The sequence below is a fragment of the Schistocerca nitens genome, chromosome 1, assembly GCF_023898315.1.
Source record: "Schistocerca nitens isolate TAMUIC-IGC-003100 chromosome 1, iqSchNite1.1, whole genome shotgun sequence".
NCBI lineage: Eukaryota > Metazoa > Arthropoda > Insecta > Orthoptera > Acrididae > Schistocerca > Schistocerca nitens.
The window spans coordinates 245892348-245915502 of NC_064614.1; the positions used below are offsets into that span (position 1 = coordinate 245892348).

Consider the following 23155-nt stretch of genomic DNA (forward strand, 5'->3'; position numbering starts at 1 on the left):
GATGCATCTACACAGACGGAGGTTGTTAGTGTTGGCACGAACACCTGCAAGTGTCAGTGCATTTGCACGGCAGCAAGTGTATCAAAGCCTGTAGCCCCTCCTCGAACAGCTAAGAAAGGTACAGTAGCTAACATTGAAGAGCCCTAGGCATCTCCGATTGCTGAGGCTGTTCCAAAACCCAGCATGGTCATAAACACCCCTGCTCCAGTTCTAACAAAGACGCCTAAACAAAGGAAAGCACACATCAAGCAGCACCAACAGATTAAATCGGCTGGTAAACCCTCGGATCATGTTAATGTGGTCCCACTAGACGCTTCATCAGACTCTTCCCCAGAGCTGATGGAGTCTGAGAATATAGGGCAATCATCTCGCCCCAAGACTGAGCCTCCACCTGCTGCAGTCTCCCCACCTCGGCGGAAAGAGAGGCAGAAAATACAACCACCGTGATGGCTCCCATATTGCAATGGAACCTGCAAGGGTTCAGGACACATGTGGAGGAACTACGTCTATTGATTCAGGATAGACCTATGTGTGTATGTCTGCAAGAGACAAATTTCAGTGAAACATACACCCCTGAGCTACGTGGTTATGTCCTCCACAAAAAGGACGACCTGAGTGGACAGAGAGCTCAAGGAGGAGTAGGTATCTTCGTCAACACCGACTACCACTCCTCGCCTCTCTCCCTCACGACGAATTTACAGGCAGTTGCAATATTAGTACATGTGCGTCATATGCTAACAGTATGTTCGCTTTACCTGTCCCCACATGATGTGCTTGACGAAGAGGCTCTCAGTGATCTTACACAGCTCCCCCACCCCTTCATCCTCTGTGGTGATTTTAATGCACACAATGTGCTTTGGGGCTCTATGAGTACTTGCCCCAGGGGTAGAGCAATCGAGAGGCTTCTTCTGTCTTCCAGTGCCTATTTGCTAAATACAGGTCAAAGCACGCATTTTTGCATTGCAACTGGGACGTTCTCTGCCATTGATCTGTCGCTTTGCTCTCCAGCCATCGCCCACACTGCTGCATGGGAAGTGGTTGATGACTTACACGGCAGCGATCACTTCCCCATCTGGATTCACCTGCCACATGCAGTGGCACCGGAAAGGAAACCGCCTCGATGGGTGCTCCGTAGAGCCAACTGGGCACTGTATAGTCAACTAGCCCAGTTTGTACATCGGGTCAGTGTCCAGGAATGGGTGGATCATATTACTGACGTAATCCACCGCGCCAGTGAAGCGTCCATCCCACAGTCCATGGGACAACCGAAGCGGCAGCCTGTCCCTTGGTGGAGCGACGAATGCCGCTCTGCAGTCAGGGCTAGGCGGGCAGCTCTGCGTAGGTTCAAATGCCGGCCAACTGTAGAGAACCTTGCGGCCTTTCCGGTGGCGAGGGCAAAGTGTCATCGGGTTATACGAGAGAGCAAGAAGAGGTCGTGGCAGCAGTTCCTGAACACCATTAATTGTTCTATACGAAGTTCCATTGTATGGAAGACCATAAGGAGGATTTCTGGGAGAGGTGGGAGGTGCCCTATGGCTGCTATAATGTGGAATGGTACTCTCCAAACGACCCCAAAAGATATTGCCCAGTCTATGGCGGCTCATTTTGCAGCTATTACTGCAACCGCCAGTCAGAATCCAGCTTTCCAGCCCCACAGAGTGGCTGCTGAGAGGAGCATTTTTGACTTCCACTCACCCAATACAGAAGAGTACAACTGCCAATTTTCCATGTGGGAACTGGATTCTGCATTGTGTGGGGCTCGTGATACATCCCCTGGTCAGGACAGAATCCACTATAGCATGCTGCGGCACCTCACAGGGAGAAATAAAGAAATCCTCCTCCGACTTTTTAATCTAGTTTGGATGTCTGGTCACTTCCCCGACTCTTGGCGTGAAGCAATTTTAATTCCTCTTTTAAAACCTGGGAAAGACCGCACGTGCCCGGGTAGTTACCGTAGTGTTGCCCTCACTAGCTGCGTGGGAAAGACCTTGGAGTGGCTGGTCAACTGCCGCCTTGTCTGGATGTTAGAATCAAGACAACTCCTTAGTCGCTTTCAGTGTGGGTTCAGGAGGTATCGCTCCACCTTTGATAACCTGGCCCTCCTGGAGGCGGCTATACAACAGGCTTTCCTGCGCCATCATCACCTGTTGGGAATAATTTTTGACATTGAAAAGGCATAAGACACTACTTGGAGGCATCTTATCATCAGGCAGCTCCACGAATGGGGTTTTCGTGGATGTCTTCCCAATTTTATTCGGTCCTTCCTGTCGCCACGTTATTTTCGGTACCGCGTCGGAGACGTACTGTCTAGTCACTTTGAACAAGAGAACGGTGTCCCTCAAGGTAGTGTTTTAAGTGTGACGGTCTTTGCTATTGCTATTAACAGTATTACGTCTGTTGTGAAAAGTCCTGTGCAGTGTTCCTTGTTTGTGGACGATTTCTCTGTATTTTGCTCTTCTTCAAGCCTTGCAACGATGACTCGTCAATTGCAACTCACTCTGCGACGTTTGGATGAATGGGCACAGAAGAGCGGTTTTAAGTTTTCAACTGATAAGTCGGTGTGTGTTCTTTTTAACCGTTCTCGTTCCATTGTTGACTTGCCCGAGTTGAGGATGAGGGACACCGTTCTGAATTTTAAAGACACGGTGAAGTTTCTGGGCCTCACTTTTGATTCTAAGCTTATGTGGCTGCCACACATTAAGGAACTGAAAAAAACGGTCTCTTAAGGTGCTGTCTATTTTAAAATGTCTTAGTCACCACACATGGGGAGCAGACAGGACTTGTCTGCTCCGGTTTTACAGAGCCTTCGTGCGGTCCCGGCTTGATTATGGATGCACGGTGTATGGGTCTGCAAGACCCACTTATTTGAAGCTGTTGGATGTGGTGCACCATGAGGGGATTCGGTTGGCCACTGGGGCGTTCAGAACCAGCCCCATACCGAGCCTCTGTGCAGAGGCAGGTGAACCGCCACTTCACCTCCGGCGGCGTCTACTAATGGTGCGCCAGGCCTATCAAACATTATCCACACCATACACACCTGCATACCACACTGTTGCTCGGCCTCCACTGGAAAGGCTTTTTCGCAACCGGCAACGAGCAACAAGGCCCTATGGGATTCGTGCAAAGGATTGCCTTTTAGAGATGGGTGTGGCCGGTTTTAATGTTTCACATCGAGGTTGGAGCAGATATCCACCTTGGCTCCTCCAGAGACCCACACTGATTTTAGATTTGGCAAATTTTAAGAAAGACAGTACATCAGATTTTACTTTCAAATCTTTGTTTTTTAACATTTTAGACAGGCATCATGATTTTACAGTAGTCTACACTGATGGATCCCAACAGGGGGATTTTCTTGGCTGCTCAGTCGTGTTCCCCGACCGAGTCATCAGGATTCGCCTTCCCCAGGAATACACTGTTTTTTCCGCAGAACTTTACGTGGTCCTGAAGGCATTGGAGCAGATACGGTTTACTCAGGGCAAACACTTCCTAATTTGCTCTGACTCACTGAGCGCATTACAGTCACTGCAGAACCTGTACCCAGCGGAGAAGTTGGAACAGCTGATTTACGACCAACTGTACATCCTCCAATGACAGGGCAAGCAAGTGTCCTTTTGCTGGGTGCCAGGGCATGTGGGCATATGGGGAAATGAACAAGCTGACAGAGCTGCCAAGGACGCCTGCAGGTTACCGGATGTGACACAATGTTCTATTCCTTTGCAAGGTGTCGTTTCTATGCTGTGGCGGAAGTATATGCAATTGTGGGAGGAGGAATGGCTGGCAGTGAGGGAAAATAAGCTGCGGTTGGTGAAACCCACCATCCAGCCGTGGTGTTCCTCCTGCCGGTCACCTAGGCGTGACGAAGTGACCCTTACACGTCTTCGCATAGGGCACTGTCCTCTTACACATGCCTTCTTACTACGGCGAGAGGAACCCCCCTCTGTGTGATGCCTGTGGCGTACGAATCACTGTACGCCATATTTTAGTTGAGTGTGATTTATATCGTTTTGTCAGGGTGGAAGTTAATATTAGTGGGGATCTGCCCTCGATTTTAGCCGATGACGAGGCGAGTGTCAAGAAAGTTTTAAGGTACTGTGATGTTTCTGGGCTTCAGCCAAAAATTTTAGGTTGGAATTTTTAGTGTGTTGCCGAGTGGCTTACCACTCCTTTTTTATTCTTGTAATAGGCCAGTTCCAAACATGTGCTATGTCTTTCATTTTACCCCTTCCCCTCTGTTCTCTTGCAGTTCTCCTCATTATGTGCTGCTTTCCTCTTTGCTACTGTTGATGTGCAAACTGCCTCTGTAGACTTTCACCTATAATTTTAATCCTATTTTTGCACTTACTGCATTTTAGTGACACTCGTCCGTTGTTGTTTCCATTCGGGCGCTAAAGACTACACTGTTGAGCGCCCATAACACCATATCCATCCATCAGCCACATACTCCCGATGATCAAGTACCACGGTCGTGGAACCCTTGTGCGCCGGAAGAATGACGATGGATCGGTCAGCCTTCAGATCACGGATAGCTTGGGCTTCAGCAGTGGTGATGTTGGGAGTAGGATTAAGGTTTTTTAAGAAGGATTGAGAGGCAAGGCTGGAAGTCAGAAATTCCTGGAAGGTTTGGAGAGGGTGATTTTGAGGAAGAGGAGGTGGGTCCCGCTGTGACGGAGGACGGAACTGTTCCAGGCAGGGTTCAATCTGGATAGTGTCTTGGGGAGTTGGATCATTAGGAGTAGGATTAGGATCATTTTTCTTCGTGGCAAAGTGATACTTCCAGCAGAGAGTACGAGTGTAGGACAGTAAATCTTTGACGAGGGCTGTTTGGTTGAATCTGGGAGTGGGGCTGAAGGTGAGGCCTTTGGATAGGACAGAGGTTTCGGATTGGGAGAGAGGTTTGGAGGAAAGGTTAACTACTGAATTAGGGTGTTGTGGTTCCAGATTGCGTTGATTGGAATTTTGAGGTTTTGGAGGGAGTGGAGCTGGAAGTGGGAGATTGAGTAGATGGGAGAGACTGGGTTTGTGTGCAATGAGAGGAGCTTGAGGTTATGGGTCGCTTAGAGGAAGCCTTCTTGGTTACCCAGGCCTGCAAACCCAAAGTTTGGTACAGATTTATTGATGACATCTTCATTATCTGGACTCACAGTGAAGAAGAACTCCAGAATTTCCTCTCCAACCTCAACTCCTTTGGTTCCATCAGATTCACCTGGTCCTACTCCAAATCCCATGCCACTTTCCTTGATGTTGACCTCCATCTGGCCAATGGCCAGCTTCACACGTCCGTCCACATCAAACCCACCAACAAGCAACAGTACCTCCATTACGACAGCTGCCATCCATTCCACATCAAACGGTCCCTTCCCTACAGCCTAGGTCTTCGTGGCAAACGAATCTGCTCCAGTCCTGAATCCCTGAACCATTACACCAACAACCTGAAAACAGCTTTCGCATCCCGCAACTACCCTCCCGACCTGGTACAGAAGCAAATAACCAGAGCCACTTCCTCATCCCCTCAAACCCAGAACCTCCCACAGAAGAACCACAAAAGTGCCCCACTTGTGACAGGATACTTTCCGGGACTGGATCAGATTCTGAATGTGGCTCTCCAGTAGGGATACGACTTCCTCAAATCCTGCCCTGAAATGAGATCCATCCTTCATGAAATCCTCCCCACTCCACGAAGAGTGTCTTTCCGCTGTCCACCTAACCTTCGTAACCTGTTAGTTCATCCCTATGAAATCCCCAAACCACTTTCCCTACTCTCTGGCTCCTACCCTTGTAACCGCCCCCGGTGTAAAACGTGTCCCATGCACCCTCCCACCACCACCTACTCCAGTCCTGTAACCCGGAAGGTGTACATGATCAAAGGCAGAGCCACTTGTGAAAGCACCCACGTGATTTACCAACTGACCTGCCTACACTGTGAAGCTTTCTATGTGGGAATGACCAGCAACAAACTGTCCATTCGCATGAATGGACACAGGCAGACAGTGTTTGTTGGTAATGAGGATCACCCTGTGGCTAAACATGCTTTGGTGCACGGCCAGCACATCTTGGCACAGTGTTACACCGTCCGGGTTATCTGGATACTTCCCATTAACACCAACCTGTCAGAACTCCGGAGATGGGAACTTGCCCTTCAGTATATCCTCTCCTCTCGTTATCCGCCAGGCCTCAACCTCCGCTAATTTCAAGTTGCCGCCGCTCATACCTCACCTGTCTTTCAACATCTTTGCCTTTGTACTTCCGCCTCGACTGACATCTCTACCCGAACTCTTTGCCTTTACAAATGTCTGCTCGTGTCTGTGTATGTGCGGATGGATATGTGTGTGTGTGCGAGTGTATACCTGTCCTTTTTTCCCCCAAAGTAAGACTTTCCGCTTCCGGGATTGGAATGACTCCTTACCCTCTCCCTTAAAACCCACATCATTTCATGTTTCCCTCTCCTTCCCTCTTTCCTGACGAAGCAACTGTTGGTTGCGAAAGCTAGAATTTTGTGTCTATGTTTGTGTTTGTTTGTTTGTTTGTTTGTCTGTCGACCTGCCAGCACTTTCATTTGGTAAGTCACATCATCTTTGTTTTATATATATATATATATATATATATATCAGGAAAGAGGGAAGGAGAGGGAAACATGAAATGATGTGGGTTTTAAGGGAGAGGGTAAGGAGTCATTCCAATCCCGGGAGCGGAAAGACTTACCTTAGGGGGAAAAAAGGACGGGTATACACTTGCACACACACACATATCCATCCACACATATACAGACACAAGCAGACATATTTAAAGACAAAGAGTTTGGGCATAGATGTCAGTCGAGGCAGAAGTGCAGAGGCAAAGATGTTGTTGAAAGACAGGTGAGGTATGAGTGGCGGCAACTTGAAATTAGCGGAGATTGAGGCCTGGTGGATAACGGGAAGAGAGGATATATTGAAGAGCAAGTTCCCATCTCCGGAGTTTGGATAGGTTGGTGTTAGTGGGAAGTATCCAGATAACCCGGACGGTGTAACACTTTGCCTCTGTACTTGCGCCTCGACTGACATCTCTACCCGAACTCTTTGCCTTTACAAATTACATGCAGTCTCCCATCCTTCATCAAAGACACCAACCACTTCCTCGAACGCCTGGAATCCTTACCCAATCCGTTACCCCCGGAAGCCATCCTTGTAACCATTGATGCCACTTCCTTATACACAAATATCCCGCACGTCCAGGGCCTCGCTGCGATGGAGCACTTCCTTTCACGCCGATCACCTGCCACCCTACCTGAAACCTCTTTCCTCATTACCTTAGCCAGCTTCATCCTGACCCACAACTTCTTTACTTTTGAAGGCCAGACATGCCAACAATTAAAGGGAACAGCCATGGGTACCAGGATGGCCCCCTCATACGCCAACCTATTCATGGGTCGCTTAGAGGAAGCCTTCTTGGTTACCCAAGCCTGCCAACCCAAAGTTTGGTACAGATTTATTGATGACATCTTCATGATCTGGACTCACAGTGAAGAAGAACTCCAGTATTTCCTCTCCAACCTCAACTCCTTTGGTTCCATCAGATTCACCTGGTCCTACTCCAAATCCCATGCCACTTTCCTTGATGTTGACCTCCACCTGTCCAATGGCCAGCTTCACATGTCCGTCCACATCAAACCCACCAACAAGCAACAGTACCTCCATTACGACAGCTGCCATCCATTCCACATCAAACGGTCCCTTCCCTACAGCCTAGGTCTTCGTGGCAAACGAATCTGCTCCAGTCCGGAATCCCTGAAGCATTACACCAACAACCTGACAACAGCTTTCGCATCCCGCAACTACCCTCCCGACCTGGTACAGAAGCAAATAACCAGAGCCACTTCCTCATCCTCTCAAACCCAGAACCTCCCACAGAAGAACCACAAAAGGGCCCCACTTGTGACAGGATACTTTCCGGGACTGGATCAGATTCTGAATGTGGCTCTCCAGCAGGGATACGACTTCCTCAAATCCTGCCCTGAAATGAGATCCATCCTTCATGAAATCCTCCCCACTCCACCAATAGTGTCTTTCCGCCGTCCACCTAACCTTCGTAACCTCTTAGTTCATCCCTATGAAATCCCCAAACCACCTTCCCTACCCTCTGGCTCCTACCCTTGTAACTGCCCCCGGTGTAAAACCTGTCCCATGCACCCTCCTACCACCACCTACTCCAGTCCTGTAACCCGGAAGGTGTACACGATCAAAGGCAGAGCCACGTGTGAAAGCACCCACGTGATCTACCAACTGACCTGCCTACACTGTGATGCATTCTATGTGGGAATGACCAGCAACAAACTGTCCATTCGCATGAATGGACACAGGCAGACAGTGTTTGTTGGTAATGAGGATCACCCTGTGGCTAAACATGCCTTAGTGCACGGCCAGCACATCTTGGCGCAGTGTTACACCGTCCGGGTTATCTGGATACTTCCCACTAACACCAACCTATCCGAACTCCGGAGATGGGAACTTGCTCTTCAATATATCCTCTCTTCCCGTTATCCACCAGGCCTCAATCTCCGCTAATTTCAAGTTGCCGCCGCTCATACCTCACCTGTCTTTCAACATCTTTGCCTCTGTACTTCCGCCTCGACTGACATCTCTACCCGAACTCTTTGCCTTTACAAATGTCTGCTCGTGTCTGTGTATGTGCGGATGGATATGTGTGTGTGTGCAAGTGTATACCTGTCCTTTTTTCCCCCAAGGTAAGTCTTTCCGCTCCCGGGATTGGAATGACTCCTTACCCTCTCTCTTAAACCCACATCATTTCATGTTTCCCTCTCCTTCCCTCTTTCCTGACGAAGCAACTGTTGGTTGCGAAAGCTAGAATTTTGTGTCTATGTTTGTGTTTGTTTGTTTGTCTGTCGACCTGCCAGCACTTTCATTTGGTAAGTCACATCATCTTTGTTTATATATATACATACAGGGTGTTTCAAAAATGACCGGTATATTTGAAACGGCAATAAAAACTAAACGAGCAGCGATAGAAATACACCGTTTGTTGCAATATGCTTGGGACAACAGTACATTTCCAGGCAGACAAACTTTCGAAATTACAGTAGTTACAATTTTCAACAACAGATGGCGCTGCGGTGTGGGAAACTCTATAGTACGATATTTTCCACATATCCACCATGCGTAGCAATAATATGGCGTAGTCTCTGAATGAAATTACCCGAAACCTTTGACAACGTGTCTGGCGGAATGGCTTCACATGCAGATGAGATGTACTGCTTCAGCTGTTCAATTGTTTCTGGATTCTGGCGGTACACCTGGTCTTTCAAGTGTCCCCACAGAAAGAAGTCACAGGGGTTCATGTCTGGCGAATAGGGAGGCCAATCCACGCCGCCTCCTGTACGTTTCGGATAGCCCAAAGCAATCACACGATGATCGAAATATTCATTCAGGAAATTAAAGACGTCAGCCGTGCGATGTGGCCGGGCACCATCTTGCCTAAACCACGAGGTGTTCGCAGTGTCGTCTAAGGCAGTTTGTACCGCCACAAATTCACGAAGAATGTCCAGATAGCGTGATGCAGTAATCGTTTCAGATCTGAAAAATGGGCCCATGATTCCTTTGGAAGAAATGGCGGCCCAGACCAGTACTTTTTGAGGATGCAGGGATGATGGGACTGCAACATGGGGCTTTTCGGTTCCCCATATGCGCCAGTTCTGTTTATTGACGATGCCGTCCAGGTAAAAATAAGCTTCGTCAGTAAACCAAATGCTGCCCACATGCATATCGCCATCATCAATCCTGTGCACTATATCGTTAGCGAATGTCTCTCGTGCAGCAATGGTAGCGGCGCTGAGGGGTTGCCGCGTTTGAATTTTGTATGGATAGAGGTGTAAACTCTGGCGCATGAGACGATACGTGGACGTTGGCGTCATTTGGACCGCAGCTGCAACACGGCGAACGGAAACCCGAGGTCGCTGTTGGATCACCTGCTGCACTAGCTGCGCGTTGCCCTCTGTGGTTGCCGTACGTGGTCGCCCTACCTTTCCAGCATGTTCATCCATCACGTTCCCAGTCCGTTGAAATTTTTCAAACAGATCCTTTATTGTATCGCTTTTTGGTCCTTTGGTTACATTAAACCTCCATTGAAAACTTCGTCTTGTTGCAACAACACTGTGTTCTAGGTGGTGGAATTCCAACACCAGAAAAATCCTCTGTTCTAAGGAATAAACCATGTTGTCTACAGCACACTTGCACATTGTGAACAGCACACGCTTACAGCAGAAAGACGACGTACAGAATGGCGCACCCACAGACTGCGTTGTCTTCTATATCTTTCACATCACTTGCAGCGCCATCTGTTGTTGAAAATTGTAACTACTGTAATTTCGAAAGTTTGTCCGTCTGAAAATGTACTGTTGTCCCAAGCATATTGCAACAAACGGTGTATTTCTATCGCTGCTCGTTTAGTTTTTATTGCCATTTCAAATATACCGGTCATTTTGAAACACCCTATATATATATATATATATATATATATATATATATATATATATATATATATATATATATATATATATATAAAAAACACAGATGTTGTGACTTACCAAACGAAAGTGCTGGCCGGTCGATAGACACACAAACATACACACAAAATTCAAGCTTTCGCAACCAACGGTTGCTTCGTCAGGAAAGAGGGAAGGAGAGGGGAAGATGAAAGGATGTGGGTTTTAAGGGAGAGGGTAAGGAGTCATTCCAATCCTGGGAGCGGAAAGACTTACCTTAGGGGGAAAAAAAGGACAGGTATACACTCGCGCACACACACACATATCCATCCGCACATACACAGACACAAGCATGCCTTTACAATATATATTCACTCATGCAGACACACATGACCGCTATCTCTGGCCGCTAAGGTCAGACAGCACATGTTATGTTGAACGAAAGCATCAATCCGCAGTGAGGCAGGTAAGCGGGAGGGATAGCAGAGTTCGCAGGTGGCAGGAGAGATGCCTGCTGTCTGGTGGACATGCAGGGAGGAGAAGGCGACAGTATCAAGAGGTTGTTGGGGGAGAGGGGTTGGGGTAACTGGGAATGGGGAAAGAGACAAACAGAGGGGGGAAAGACTGGTGGATGCATTGGCAGAGAGAGTTACAGAATAAGGATGAGAGGATGTGAATTGGGAGGAGGTAGTAGGACAGAGGGGGCAGAAATAGTTGGGTGGAGGGTGTGGAGACAGTACCAATGACAACCTACATTAACATACTGTCCATACACCCTCCAACTTAACAGTTTGTGCCCCCTCTGTCCTGTCACCTCCTCCCAATTCATGTCTCCTCACCGTCATTGTATAACAGTCTCTGCCAACACACTCACCAGTCTTTTCCCCTCTCTGCTCCCCATTTCCTGGCAACCTGTCACCCCTCCACCTCCACCCCTCTCCCCCCTTTTCCCCACAGCATCCTGACACTGTATATGACAACCTTGTCCTGTCCCCTTCTAGTCCCTGCATTCTCTGCCAGACAGTGCTCTTCTCTCCCCCCACTCTTACCCTGCTATCCCTTCTCCCTTCCCTGCCCCACTGCAGATTGCTGCTTTTGTTCAACACAACAGTTGCAGTCTGTCCTGAGCATTTGGAGATAATGTGTGCAAGAGATGTGGCTGCTTGGGTGAATGTGTGCCTTTTCTTTTCTTATCTTTAAAACACTTTGACCAAAAGCTAAGTCTGTAACATTCATTTTGTTGTGCCTGCCTGCAATTCAAGGAATCATCTTTATGGTGAGTAGCTGTCTATCCTTTTCATAATTGTTGGTATTCCAACCTGGGTTTTCCATTGTTTGAAGTAACATCAGTGTTTTGACATGCGCTGATGCACCAGAGTCTACAGACTAATATTTGTGTGTAACTTATACTGACACTGATGTCATTAAAATGTCTTATAGCTTATTGCTTTGGAAGTACGCTTTTCACTTGTCTTGTGTTTAATACAACAGTTCAATGCCAGTCTTGTATGTGTGCCTGTCAATGACTCAGCACCTCTGCTGTTTGGTGAGTTGTTTTCTTTACTCACAAATTATTAACATTCTGCCAGAACTTCCCCAGTCATAGTCAATGTTCTATGTTCCATTTCCAAGTTTTATTCTAATACAGTCGAGAATAAATCATTGACAGTGCATATTTTCCTGCTGTCGGATACCGTAGCAGTCGTTTTGTAATTCATTATGGTGTCTCTGGCAGTCTGTACAGAGCACATTAAGAATGTTATATTATGAGCACAGGTGTGAGAAATAGAATATGAATTTTTTGTATTACTGTATCTGTCCTTTTTATTGCTCTGATATACAAGATAGGGAGGATAACTACCTTTAAAATTCTGTTACAGTATCTTTCAATGTTGACTGAATTATGCAACCAGAGAATATGAACACGAGTAGTTAACCAAGTATGCCAACTTCCTGTTCCTTGTGGTTGAGTGACTTGTATGGATCTCACCATTTAATGTACAATGGCATTGTTTACAGATGATATGTTCTCATTTATTTGATTTTTTTCTGTTTTTTGTTCCACTTGCTTGATGTATAGAACTTTGAAAAAGGATACTCTAAAATACTTTTGTGTGTTAAATGGTTTGAAGTAATGTTTATTTTTGGCAGAATGAAGCTGGCATTGCAGTATCAGACAAAGTGGCTTTTGCTTGTATATTCCTGTCCGATGTGCGACTAGCTGAATATCTCCAGCAACTAACTGTTTCATTAACTGAAGAGGGTTCACTTTCTGGATTTCTGCTCACAGGTTAGTTACCTACTTACAAAATGGAAATACACTGTAGATGTTTTTCTACAAACATTTGAAAAGTCACACAGCTAGATATTTCATTCTGTCATCTTGAGTAATCTCTCAGCTCTAGATGTGTGTATCATATACAGTTGTTGAATCACACCAGTTCATATATATTTTGTATGTATGTAATCTGTAAGGCTATAAAAATGTAGATAGTACGAAGTTGAGGGACATTAAATCTAAATTCATTTATGCTATCTAAAAATTGCAATAAAATTATAACGGAAATTATATATTCTCATTTCATTCATATGGTGAACATGAGAGGTATGACTTGTAATCAGCCTCTGTGTAAACTGCAAGTTATCAGATATTGTCATCCAAATGTCTGTGAGATTAATTTCATGGGAATGAGCCACATTCCTACACTCATACATGAAAACTGCTTTGAAAATTGTTGTAAATAAACTTTTCCTTGAAAATTGGCATCCATTATTCAGTCATTGTTTGTTAGAACTTAATCCATTTGGATGATTCATCCCAAGAGTCAGACTAACTTGTGATCAGTTGTGGCTGCTCTTTCTTGTTCACTTGTACATCCTTGCAACCGAGACTGTTACAATAAAGTTTAAAATAATACTAATTGAAAACTCAGAATCATAATTCCAGTGTAGTTTGTACAAACCTGTGGTTAACCAATCTCTGTTATAGATCACTGCAGACTTTCATTGTTGGACCACTAAATCAAAATTCTCCCCAGGGAGCTCGCCGCTTGTTGATGAGATTGTGTTTGACTACCACAGACTCCCAGTCTTTGCAGCACCTCTTCCCTTTCCATGCTATATGTCTATTCTCCTGCTATTATTGCTATTATTTTTTGCCTCCCTTTGAACATGTCTTGGGTATTTTCAGTAACTTGTTCTGAAGTTTCGATAGCCCAGCTTCTGAACAGTCCCTTGTCTGGTTTTTCCTTCTTCCTTTGTTCTCCATCTCCTCCCCTTCCTCTGCTTTGGCATTCGAGGTTTCTGTTTGTTTCTTCTTCCTTCCTGTGTGCTAGTGAAAGCCAACCCACACATTTGACGCATAGTAGGTGACGCATAGTAGGTGTCTGGATAATGCATAATTCCCATCCCCGGGTTGACAGATGGAGTTTGCAAGTACCCCCTGGTACAGGCCAGACACAGGGAGCAGTGAATGCCTGGGCTGTTACCTTCCCAATTGCCAATTGGCTCTCTGTCTGGAGTTCGGGATGTGTGACCTGAGGTGTGAACAATCAACAGGTGAGCCCCCCTCCGAGAGGGCCCCAGTTGGAAGGAGTGTGCCAGCAGAGATGCTGGCAATCATGGGGGATTTTTTCACAATAAGCCACCCTTCTTCATCTCAGTCTACTTCTCCTGAATGTAAACAAAATGAGGCTAAGGATTCTGTGATTTCCCCAGCTGCACCTCAGTTCTCCTGGTATCACATACCGAAGAAGGTCAGACTTTGACAACAGTTAATCCGTTTATTATTCAGAAAGGTGTTGATGCAATTGCAGGCACTGTGAAATCCTTCTTTTGCGTACATAATGGGACATTGCTTCTGGAGACCGATTGTGATTTTCAAGCCCAACAACTCCTTACAGCTTTGGTCCTCCACAGCTGTCCTGTTTGTGTCGAGGTCCATCATACGCTGAAGTCTTCACATGGCGTTATTTAGACTCGACTGCATAATGGTCCGACCAAGGGAGAAATCCAAAATTATCTCTCTGATCAGGACATTACTGTGGTCCATTGGGTAATGAAAACGGTTGGTGCAAACTTAGTGCCTATACACACTGTTTTTCTTACAGTTGATGAGTAGTGCTTCCACTGAAGATTAAGGCAGGTTATGAAATCATCACTGTCCACCTGCACATTCCAATTGCATTGCTACCAGTTTCAATGTCATAACCACACTCGCGTGTCCTGTCAAAACACTGCTAAATGTGTTACTTACGGTAGAGATGCTCCTGAGGGCAATTGCATGCCTCCTTCTTCCCACTGTATCGGTTTTAATGGTGACCATGCTACCTCATCCTGTGAGTGTCCCATGTATCTCAATGAGTGGGCCATCCAGGAGATCCGGGTGAAGGAAAAAGCTCCCTACCCTGTTGCTCACAAGTTGTTGGCTTGCCGAAAGACCTGCATTTAACCATCTGCTACTTATAGTACCATTCTTACTATGCCTGGATCCATGAAGGACATTGCCATGCAAACTTAACAATCTCCTATTCAGTACTGCTGTTGTGAAGTTGCCCAGTATCATGGTAGCCTCCCCCACACCTTCTCCTACAGTTGTGCAATAAGCCACCAAATCTTCACCATCAGTAGCAAAATCACCTGCTACGCAACCAGCAGGCTACGAAGGACAAAAGGAACATTCCCACAAAAACTTTTGATGTCCCTCCAGCCAACAAAAGTCTGGGTCTTCATCTGCCATCAGTAAAGGCTCTAAGAAATCCATCAAATGCAAACGGTTTTCTCCTTTCCCTACTTGGAGATCCTCTTCAACAGTGTCGCCGCTTGATACCCTCACCCGGCTGACCTCCATTTCGTCAGTGTGTGGTGCCTACCATTTTTCTGACCTGAAATTTCCAGGCTGACCCTGGGAGAATGTTGATGCCTCCATAGATTTCATGGAACATCATCCTCCAGCCTTTACGGCCTGTAGCAGTGAGTCTTCGAAGGCTGACACTCAGCAGCCACTGAGGAGACTGCCCATCATTTGTTCCCTCCTCCCCATTCCCGATTATGAACCTTCTCTAATGGAACAAGGAGGAGCTATGCTGTTCTTGGAATTGCAGTGTCCGGTTGTCTTCTGCCTCCAATAAACAAAATTGCATGCTCAAGACCGCATTGACCTCTCGCGTTTCCTTTCGGTACACTTTGACCCCCACCCACCCAATTCCATCTCATGGGGGAACCATGCTGCTCATCCAGGATGATGTCCATAGCCAAACTATCTCATTGAACACCTGCTGCAAGCTGTTGCAGTCCACATTTTTCCTCCTCAGTTCACCTTTTCTCTGTGTAGCATCTACATCCCTTCGTCATTCACTGTCACCAGGACAGACTTACTCCAGCTTATTGGTCAGCTCCCTCACACCTTTCTGATGCCAGCTGACTTTGATGCCCGCTATCCCCTTTGGGGCTCTTTGAGAACCTTTCCAAGAGGTTCCATCTTGGCTGACCTCATCTGTCTTAACACTAGAGCACCCACATTCCTTTCAGACTCCACACACACCTATTCCCATTTGGACCTCTTGTTCTGCACTGCCCATCTTGCTTATCATCTCAAGTGGTCCATTCTCTTTGACACATACTCAAGCGAACATTTCCCATTTACTATACGTTTGTTGACTTTTACCCCACCTTCACGTAAACCCAAAAGACAGCTTTCTAAGGCTGACTGGAGGGTCTACACCTCCCTGGTGACGTTTGATGAACAACATTTCCCCAGTTGTGATGACCAAGTAGAGTATCTTACAAATGTTATCCTTACTACTGCAGAATGTTCCATACCTTGCACTACTAGGTGGTAAAAAAAATGTTTACGGAACAACCTTATCCCCTTTTTGATGATACTCTCAATTACAACTAATATATTTGTCCCACTGGTGCTTCCACTGTTCGAAACATTTTGTGTAGTCGTCTTTAAAAATGGCTGACAGCTTCTCCCTCCTTTTCTTCTTAATGTCTTCAATGTTGTAAAATCGGTATCGTTTCCTGCCCTTTTCCATGTGTGGAAATAAGAAAAAGTCACATGGAGATAGGTCAGGCGAATAAGGTGGATGGGACAGCAGAACCATGCCGTTTTTTGCCAAAAAATGGATGGGACAGCAGAACCATGCCGTTTTTAGCAAAAAAACTGGATGGGACAGCAGAACCATGCCGTTTTTAGCCAAAAACTGTCTAACAGAGAAGGCTGTGCGGACAGGAGCATTGTCGTGGTGGAAGAAACAGTCTCCTGTCTGCCACAAATCGGGTCTTTTTTGATGAACATTGCTGCAAAATATTCTTAAAACTTCCAAATAAAAGGTTTGATTGATGGTTTGGCCTAGGGAACAAACTCTGATGAACTATATCCTCGGCATCGAAAAAGCAAATCAGCATTGTTTTTATGTTTGACTTCATGACATTTTTTTTGGCGGCATGACAATGATGTCTTTGATTGGCTAGACTGTTGCTTTGTTTCTGGGTCACAACCATACCACCATGATTCATCACCAGTAATGGCCTTTGACACAAAATCTGGATCAGTTTCAAGCTGCTGTTTCAAAGCATGGCATGTTTCAACTTGACGTTCCTTTTGTTGTCAGTCAGAACCCAAGAAACAAACTTGGCAGCAACCCTTTTCATTCCCATATCTTCCGTTAAAATTCCCGGAAACAAGCTCCAAGGTAACCCACTAATCTCTGATAGTTGATCAGTTGTCTGTCGAGTGCAAGCTCTCGAATTTTTTCAGTATTTTCGTTGATTTGGGCAGTTGCTGGACATCCAGAATGAGTTTGTCATCAGTTGACGACATTTTCCCTCAGTCGACGACATTTTGCCAGTTTTAAATTGAGCAAATCACTTATACACTTGTGTTTTTCCCATAGCGTTGTCCTGGTAAGCTGTTTTCAATATTATAACAGTTTCAGCAGCATTTTTACGAAGTAGAAAACAAAATTTCACAGCTGCACACTGTTCGCTTAAACTTGTCATCATGAAAAATGAACAAAACATTGCCAGCAAAAACAGTCACTGCATGATCATAACAAGCTAGGTTGACGACATGGGCGACATAGGCGCCACTGAACTGGCTCCGCCCAAGGCAATGTCATTGCATTCTTTGGGATAGCAAAATAGCTAACTGGATTTACTTTATTAGTTCCAATAATGGTTTCACTCCATCTTCTGTAGTGTGGGGCAGCCTCCATTGGCTCTCTGTGTACAAGCTTCCTTCCTCAGTTTCCAGCCTGACCATAGCAGATGCTGTCATGGTGGAGCCTATTGCTATGTCCAACATCTTGGACCGCTATTTTGTGGAAATTTCAAGCTCCACCCACTGTCACCTCTCTTCCTCCCTCAGAAATGAGTGTAGGAGGCTCGGATGATATCCTTCTTTTGTCAGAATCATGAATGCTAGAGTGCCACTTTTACTATGAGGAATCTTGACTACACTCTCATCTCATTTCAATCTCCCACCCCAGGGCTGGATGATGATCACATTCAGATCTTGCAGCATCATACCCATACCAAAGCGCAGTAAGGACAAATACCTTCCTTCTAGCTACCACCCCACTTCTCTCACCAGCTGTGTTTGCAACACACTATTCATGGCCAGCTGGTATGTATCTCAAGTCTCGCAATATACTGAATACTGCACAATTCAAATTTGTGTGCACCCTTCTGCAGTTGATCGTCTTGTCACTTTGTCAACCCATATCGTGAACAGTTTTCTGCAGAAATACGGGACTGTGGCTGTGTTTTTTGAATTGGAGAAAGCCTGCAACACCTGATATATGACTCGTACCCTCCATACTCTATACATGTGGGGCTTCCAAGGTTGCCTGCCCCATTTCCTTAGGGAATTTTTAAAAGACTGAGTTTTCAATATATGTGTGGGTTCGGCGTTGTTGGACACCTTTATCTAGGAGAACGGGGTGCTCCATCCTGAGCATCTCCTCTTTGCTTTAGCCATTAACTCCATTATGGACTGTCTCCCACCAGGTATCTCTAGCTCCCTTTTTGTCAATGATCTGTTGCAGTTCTCCATGGACTTGTCTTCTTGAGCAGTGTCTTCAGTGATGTCTGGATCATCTTTACTCATGGAGCTTTGACAATGGCTTTCGCTTTTCCTCTGATATAACCATTTGTATGAATTTCTGGTGGTGCAATGGGTTTCTGTCTCGTGTCTTTAAGTCTTGGACTTGTTGCTCTTCCGTTCACTGAAACTACCAAATTCATGGGGCTCATGTTTTGTGGGAAACTTTCTTGGTCCTCCCACATGTCTTATCTCATCGCATGCTGTACCTGATCCCTCGATGTTCTCCATGTCCTAAGTGGTACTTCCTGGGGAGCATATCAGACCACCTTCCTCCGTTTATACTGATCCCTTGTCCATTCAAAACTATACTATAGATGTTTCATTTCTTCCTCTGCACATCCTTCTATCGTACTTCACCTTAACACAATCCACCAATGTGGTATACATTTGGCCACTGGCACCTTTTGCATTAGCCCTGTTTAGAGTATCTACATAGAAGCTGCTGAACTACCACAGTCATACCAGTGTGATGTCCTCCTCAGCGGATACACATGCCATTTTTCTTCCATGCCTGACCGTGCATCCTATGCCCTCTTTTTTGATAACTCCCTTGACTGCCAGTAGGAGGGACTTGCTTCTTCTCTGTTACCTCTGAGAGTTCGCTTTCAGTTGCTGCTCTGGCAGATTAACTACATGCTACCTGCCATGGTCCTGATGGGTGTGAACCCTTCGCTACCTGGTCTTCTTGCAGTGGCCTGTGTGCATCACAGACTTCATTTACTTTCCAGGGACACTACTCTGGATTGAGTCTGTCACTGTAAGCTTCTTGACCCTTGCACAGAACTTAGTGATAGCACCTTCATGTACACTGATTATTTTTGGTGTTGGCTTCCAGAACACTGCTTGATCTTTACAGCAGAGCTCTTTGCCCTCTATCAGTACACCCAGCAACACAGGCTTTTTAATTGTATCATCGTCTCTGATTCTCTTAGTGCCCATCAGAGCCTCTGTGTGCTGTACACGCTCCAGCCCTTAATGCAACGGGTCTAGGAAATCTTCCACTTGCTCGCTGTTCATGGAGTCCCATGATGGGTTGGTTCCTGGTCATGTCAGTCTGATGGGAAATGAGGCTGCTGACACTGCCAAGTCGTCCTACCTCAGCCCCCTAGCTCTTCCATTCTTTTGGGTGGTCCCCATGTTGCTGCCTGTCAGCAGATGGTGTCACTTTGGCATCACCACTGGTCTTTTCTTCATGGGAACAAGATCTGGGGGATTAAACCTCTCCCATCAATTTGGCTGAGCTCCTTGTGGCTCTCTTGTTGGGAGGAAATCATTTTAGCTAAGTGGCATATTGGGCACTGTAATTTTAGACATTGCCATTTGTTACATGGTGATCCCCAACCACTTTCTGCTTATTGTCACCAACCATTTTCTGATCCAATGCCATTTTTCTAATTGCTTATGTTCCGCTGTGTGTTTGCTATCTGAATTATTGGCCATTCTAGCAGACAGTGCATGGGCTGTTGATCACATCTTACTGTTTTATCCGTCCTAGCAATGTGGCAAAGGACATTTAATCTTTGGTTAGGGACCTCCTCTGTTTCAACGGCATATTTTGTGAAGCTGTCTCCAAGAAGACATCCTTGTTTTTAGCTCTCTCTCTCTCTCTCTCCTTCCGTCCATTAAGGTCACAACCATTAATGTGTAATGACATGGGTGCTTATGACCCCAATTGTTTTTGTGCCCCCCCCCCCAAAAAAAAAAAAAAAAAAAAAAAAAAAAAAAAAAAAAAAAAAAAAAAAAACCAGCAGTGCTCTTAAATCCGATCATGACCAACCTTAGTGTGGTCCCACACTAAGGTTTTATATCCTCATACATTATTATTGCCAAATAACTATACAACATGTCTAACACTTGTAGTACTTCATTAACCTTATGTAAGATGGCTGCTACATTTTTATGTCTAGTGGTGCACACAACTACACTCTTAGCAACAGGCTTCATCCTTCCGTGGACTTAAGATAATACACTGTTTTGCTTCAAATTACATATCATTTACCAGAAACAGGATGAAACTGCAGGAAATTAAAGTCCATTAGAAATAAAACTTGACACTATCCTACCAACACTTTAGTAAATTTAGCACTTTACACAAGCTTGCAGAATTAAAATGTTTGACGAAAGTCTACGGAAAATCATGTACTTGATTTTTCAAGATTTTTAATGCTAATTGTATGTAAATAGCCGAAATTTTATAGAAAAGAAACATGTAATAGACATGGTGGAAATGAAGCAAGAGAACCCATCCCAGCTTGATTGCTGCTCAGATCTGTCACAGTCAAGCCTTAGTGCCCAGAGACAGTGGCCCTTTATGTTTGGTTTGGGTTTGTATGTGTTTTTTCTACTTCTGAGGAAGGACTTTCTCTGAAAGCTAAAATATATGTAGCATTTTTTGTTGTGCCTGTCTGAGACTCAGTGCCTCCTCTGTGTGGTCAGTAGCAATCTGTCCTTTCCATATTACTATTAAGCTGTATGAATGGGTTTTATTACAATGAAGAGAGAATAATGACTTGCAAACCCCCCCCCCCCCCCCCCCACCCTGCCTCTCCCTCCTTTCCAAGATATTATTCACTGTATCATCAAGTTGTTGTCTTTAATTTGCTACAAATACACTTTCTATCATCCACAATCAAAATAGCTGCAGAGATATAAGTTTACTTCCTCAGTGACACAGGCTTTATTGAATACCAGTTAAGTACAAGAAAAAACCACAGAATATAATAGATCTCAATTCTTCTTGAAATAAACAGAGACATAGACTTCTGGAAGTTGATGCCTATTGGTTATAAATGTACTCTAGAGATTTACTTAATAACTCAAACATTAATGCTTGAAAACATTGTAAGTTTGTCTTGACTGGGAACCACTCAAAACGGGACCACTCTCTCGGTGTGCATGCATCAAAGGTGGGCCAGTGGTCAACACACTGGCCATCTAGATTTAGGTTTTTTGTTATTTTCCTGAATCACTCCAGGCAAATGCTGGGGTGATTCCTTTGAAAAGAGCATGGCTAATTTCCTTCCCAATCCTTTCATCATCCGAGCTTGCATCCACCTCTAAACCATGCTGTTCACAGGACATTGACTCAAATGTTCCTTCCTTCTTCCTTCAGTGCACACACGTGTTGTCCTTCAGTGCACACACATCACATATTGTTGGTACACTCACAGAAGGCACAACTTGTAGTCGAACAGAGTCAATACTGCATTATGGAAATAGATGTGCTGAAGTGCATGCCAAACATTGATGACAGGAAATAGCAAAGTGCAGATTAATGTCCAGAAAATAGCCAGTATCCCAAGGTCATCATAAATATATCCACCAGAGAGAGTGTAGTACACATCTACAGGCTGAGGCAAGCGACCTGAGATGGTCTGTGGCAGTCCTCGAATCTGTCACTGTTCTTTATCCACGTAACCTGGCTGTGGTAATGGATGAATCACTCTGCACTGTATCTTGCGACTACACTGGACATATGTGTAATTACATGAATTGGTGTGCTTCTTTTCTTGTCTCCATCTTAGAGACTTGAAGTCCATAAACCTTATTGGTTTATGGGTCCAGTTTAATCATAGAATTTCAGCACGGAAGTTTATTAAATATTTTCTTTGATACACAATTTGAGTTGTGTGATGCATATTTTTTTGTGCCCAGTCAGACAAAGGAATCGCAAGAAGCATAATGAAATTTGATGGATCGAATTCCCAGCTATGCAAATTTCAAATCCGGTCTTTGTTTGAACCTAGGACTTTTGGATGTGGTGGATGGCCTAGAGCAAAACCCAAGGATGTGGCAACATCTGCAGGAAAACTGTGGGTAAAAGACAGTGATCATGCTCATTGTTGCATTTCAACTGTGATCGCATATTTGCAGCTCGAATTTTTGATAAAGTGCACAAGTGCACTGCTGCTTGTGAAATTCTAACACTGTGACTTTGGATTGCAAGCAAAATCCACACCTCTCTCACATCCGTTGACTTACTTGATATGCTCAGTCAATCTTCTTCTCTGGATAGTCGATCTTCAAAACCTCCTTCTCCGAAGAATAATGCTGGTTACGGGAATTTATCAGACTCACTCTCTCTATCCCTCTATCTCTCTCTCTACTCTTGAAACAAGTGGATACTCACAGAATACTTTTAGTTCATCCATGGTATATTTCAACTTCCCCAAAGAACAAATTCACCACTTCTCACATGAACATTCAAATGTTTGCAAGTCAACCGATTCATCTAGCATTAGATTCGATTAAATACATTTTTTAGGATAGTTTTTGCAATCATATAATTATGAACATGTCTTACTTCTAGCAAGTCCAACACTTGAAGTACCATTCAATGTCTGTAGTAAATTGTTCATTTTTCTTTAACAATAATCACAGACACTAAAACAGCAAGGAATACTACCTGATTACTTCTTGCTCTTCCAATACGGCTTCCATGGCGCGAGCGGCAAACACCTGTCAATGCCGTTCAACCGTCGCGTCTACCTTGTGCTCGTGACTCCTTTCCAGCTTGCACACACAAACATGTGTCACGCAGCATGTACATTTTCTCACATTTATTTTTAAAA

At 45.1% G+C, this 23155-nt stretch overlaps 1 protein-coding gene across 2 annotated transcripts in view; it reads left to right on the top strand.

Annotated features, from left to right (window-relative positions):
* Positions 1–23155, top strand: part of LOC126246795 (GATOR complex protein MIOS) — a 214967-nt gene that overhangs the window by 129471 nt on the left and 62341 nt on the right. For both annotated transcript variants that reach the window (XM_049948423.1, XM_049948424.1), the window contains one exon: positions 12626–12764. In XM_049948423.1, the coding sequence (XP_049804380.1) occupies positions 12626–12764 (139 nt within the window). The remainder of the gene's footprint in view (positions 1–12625; positions 12765–23155) is intronic.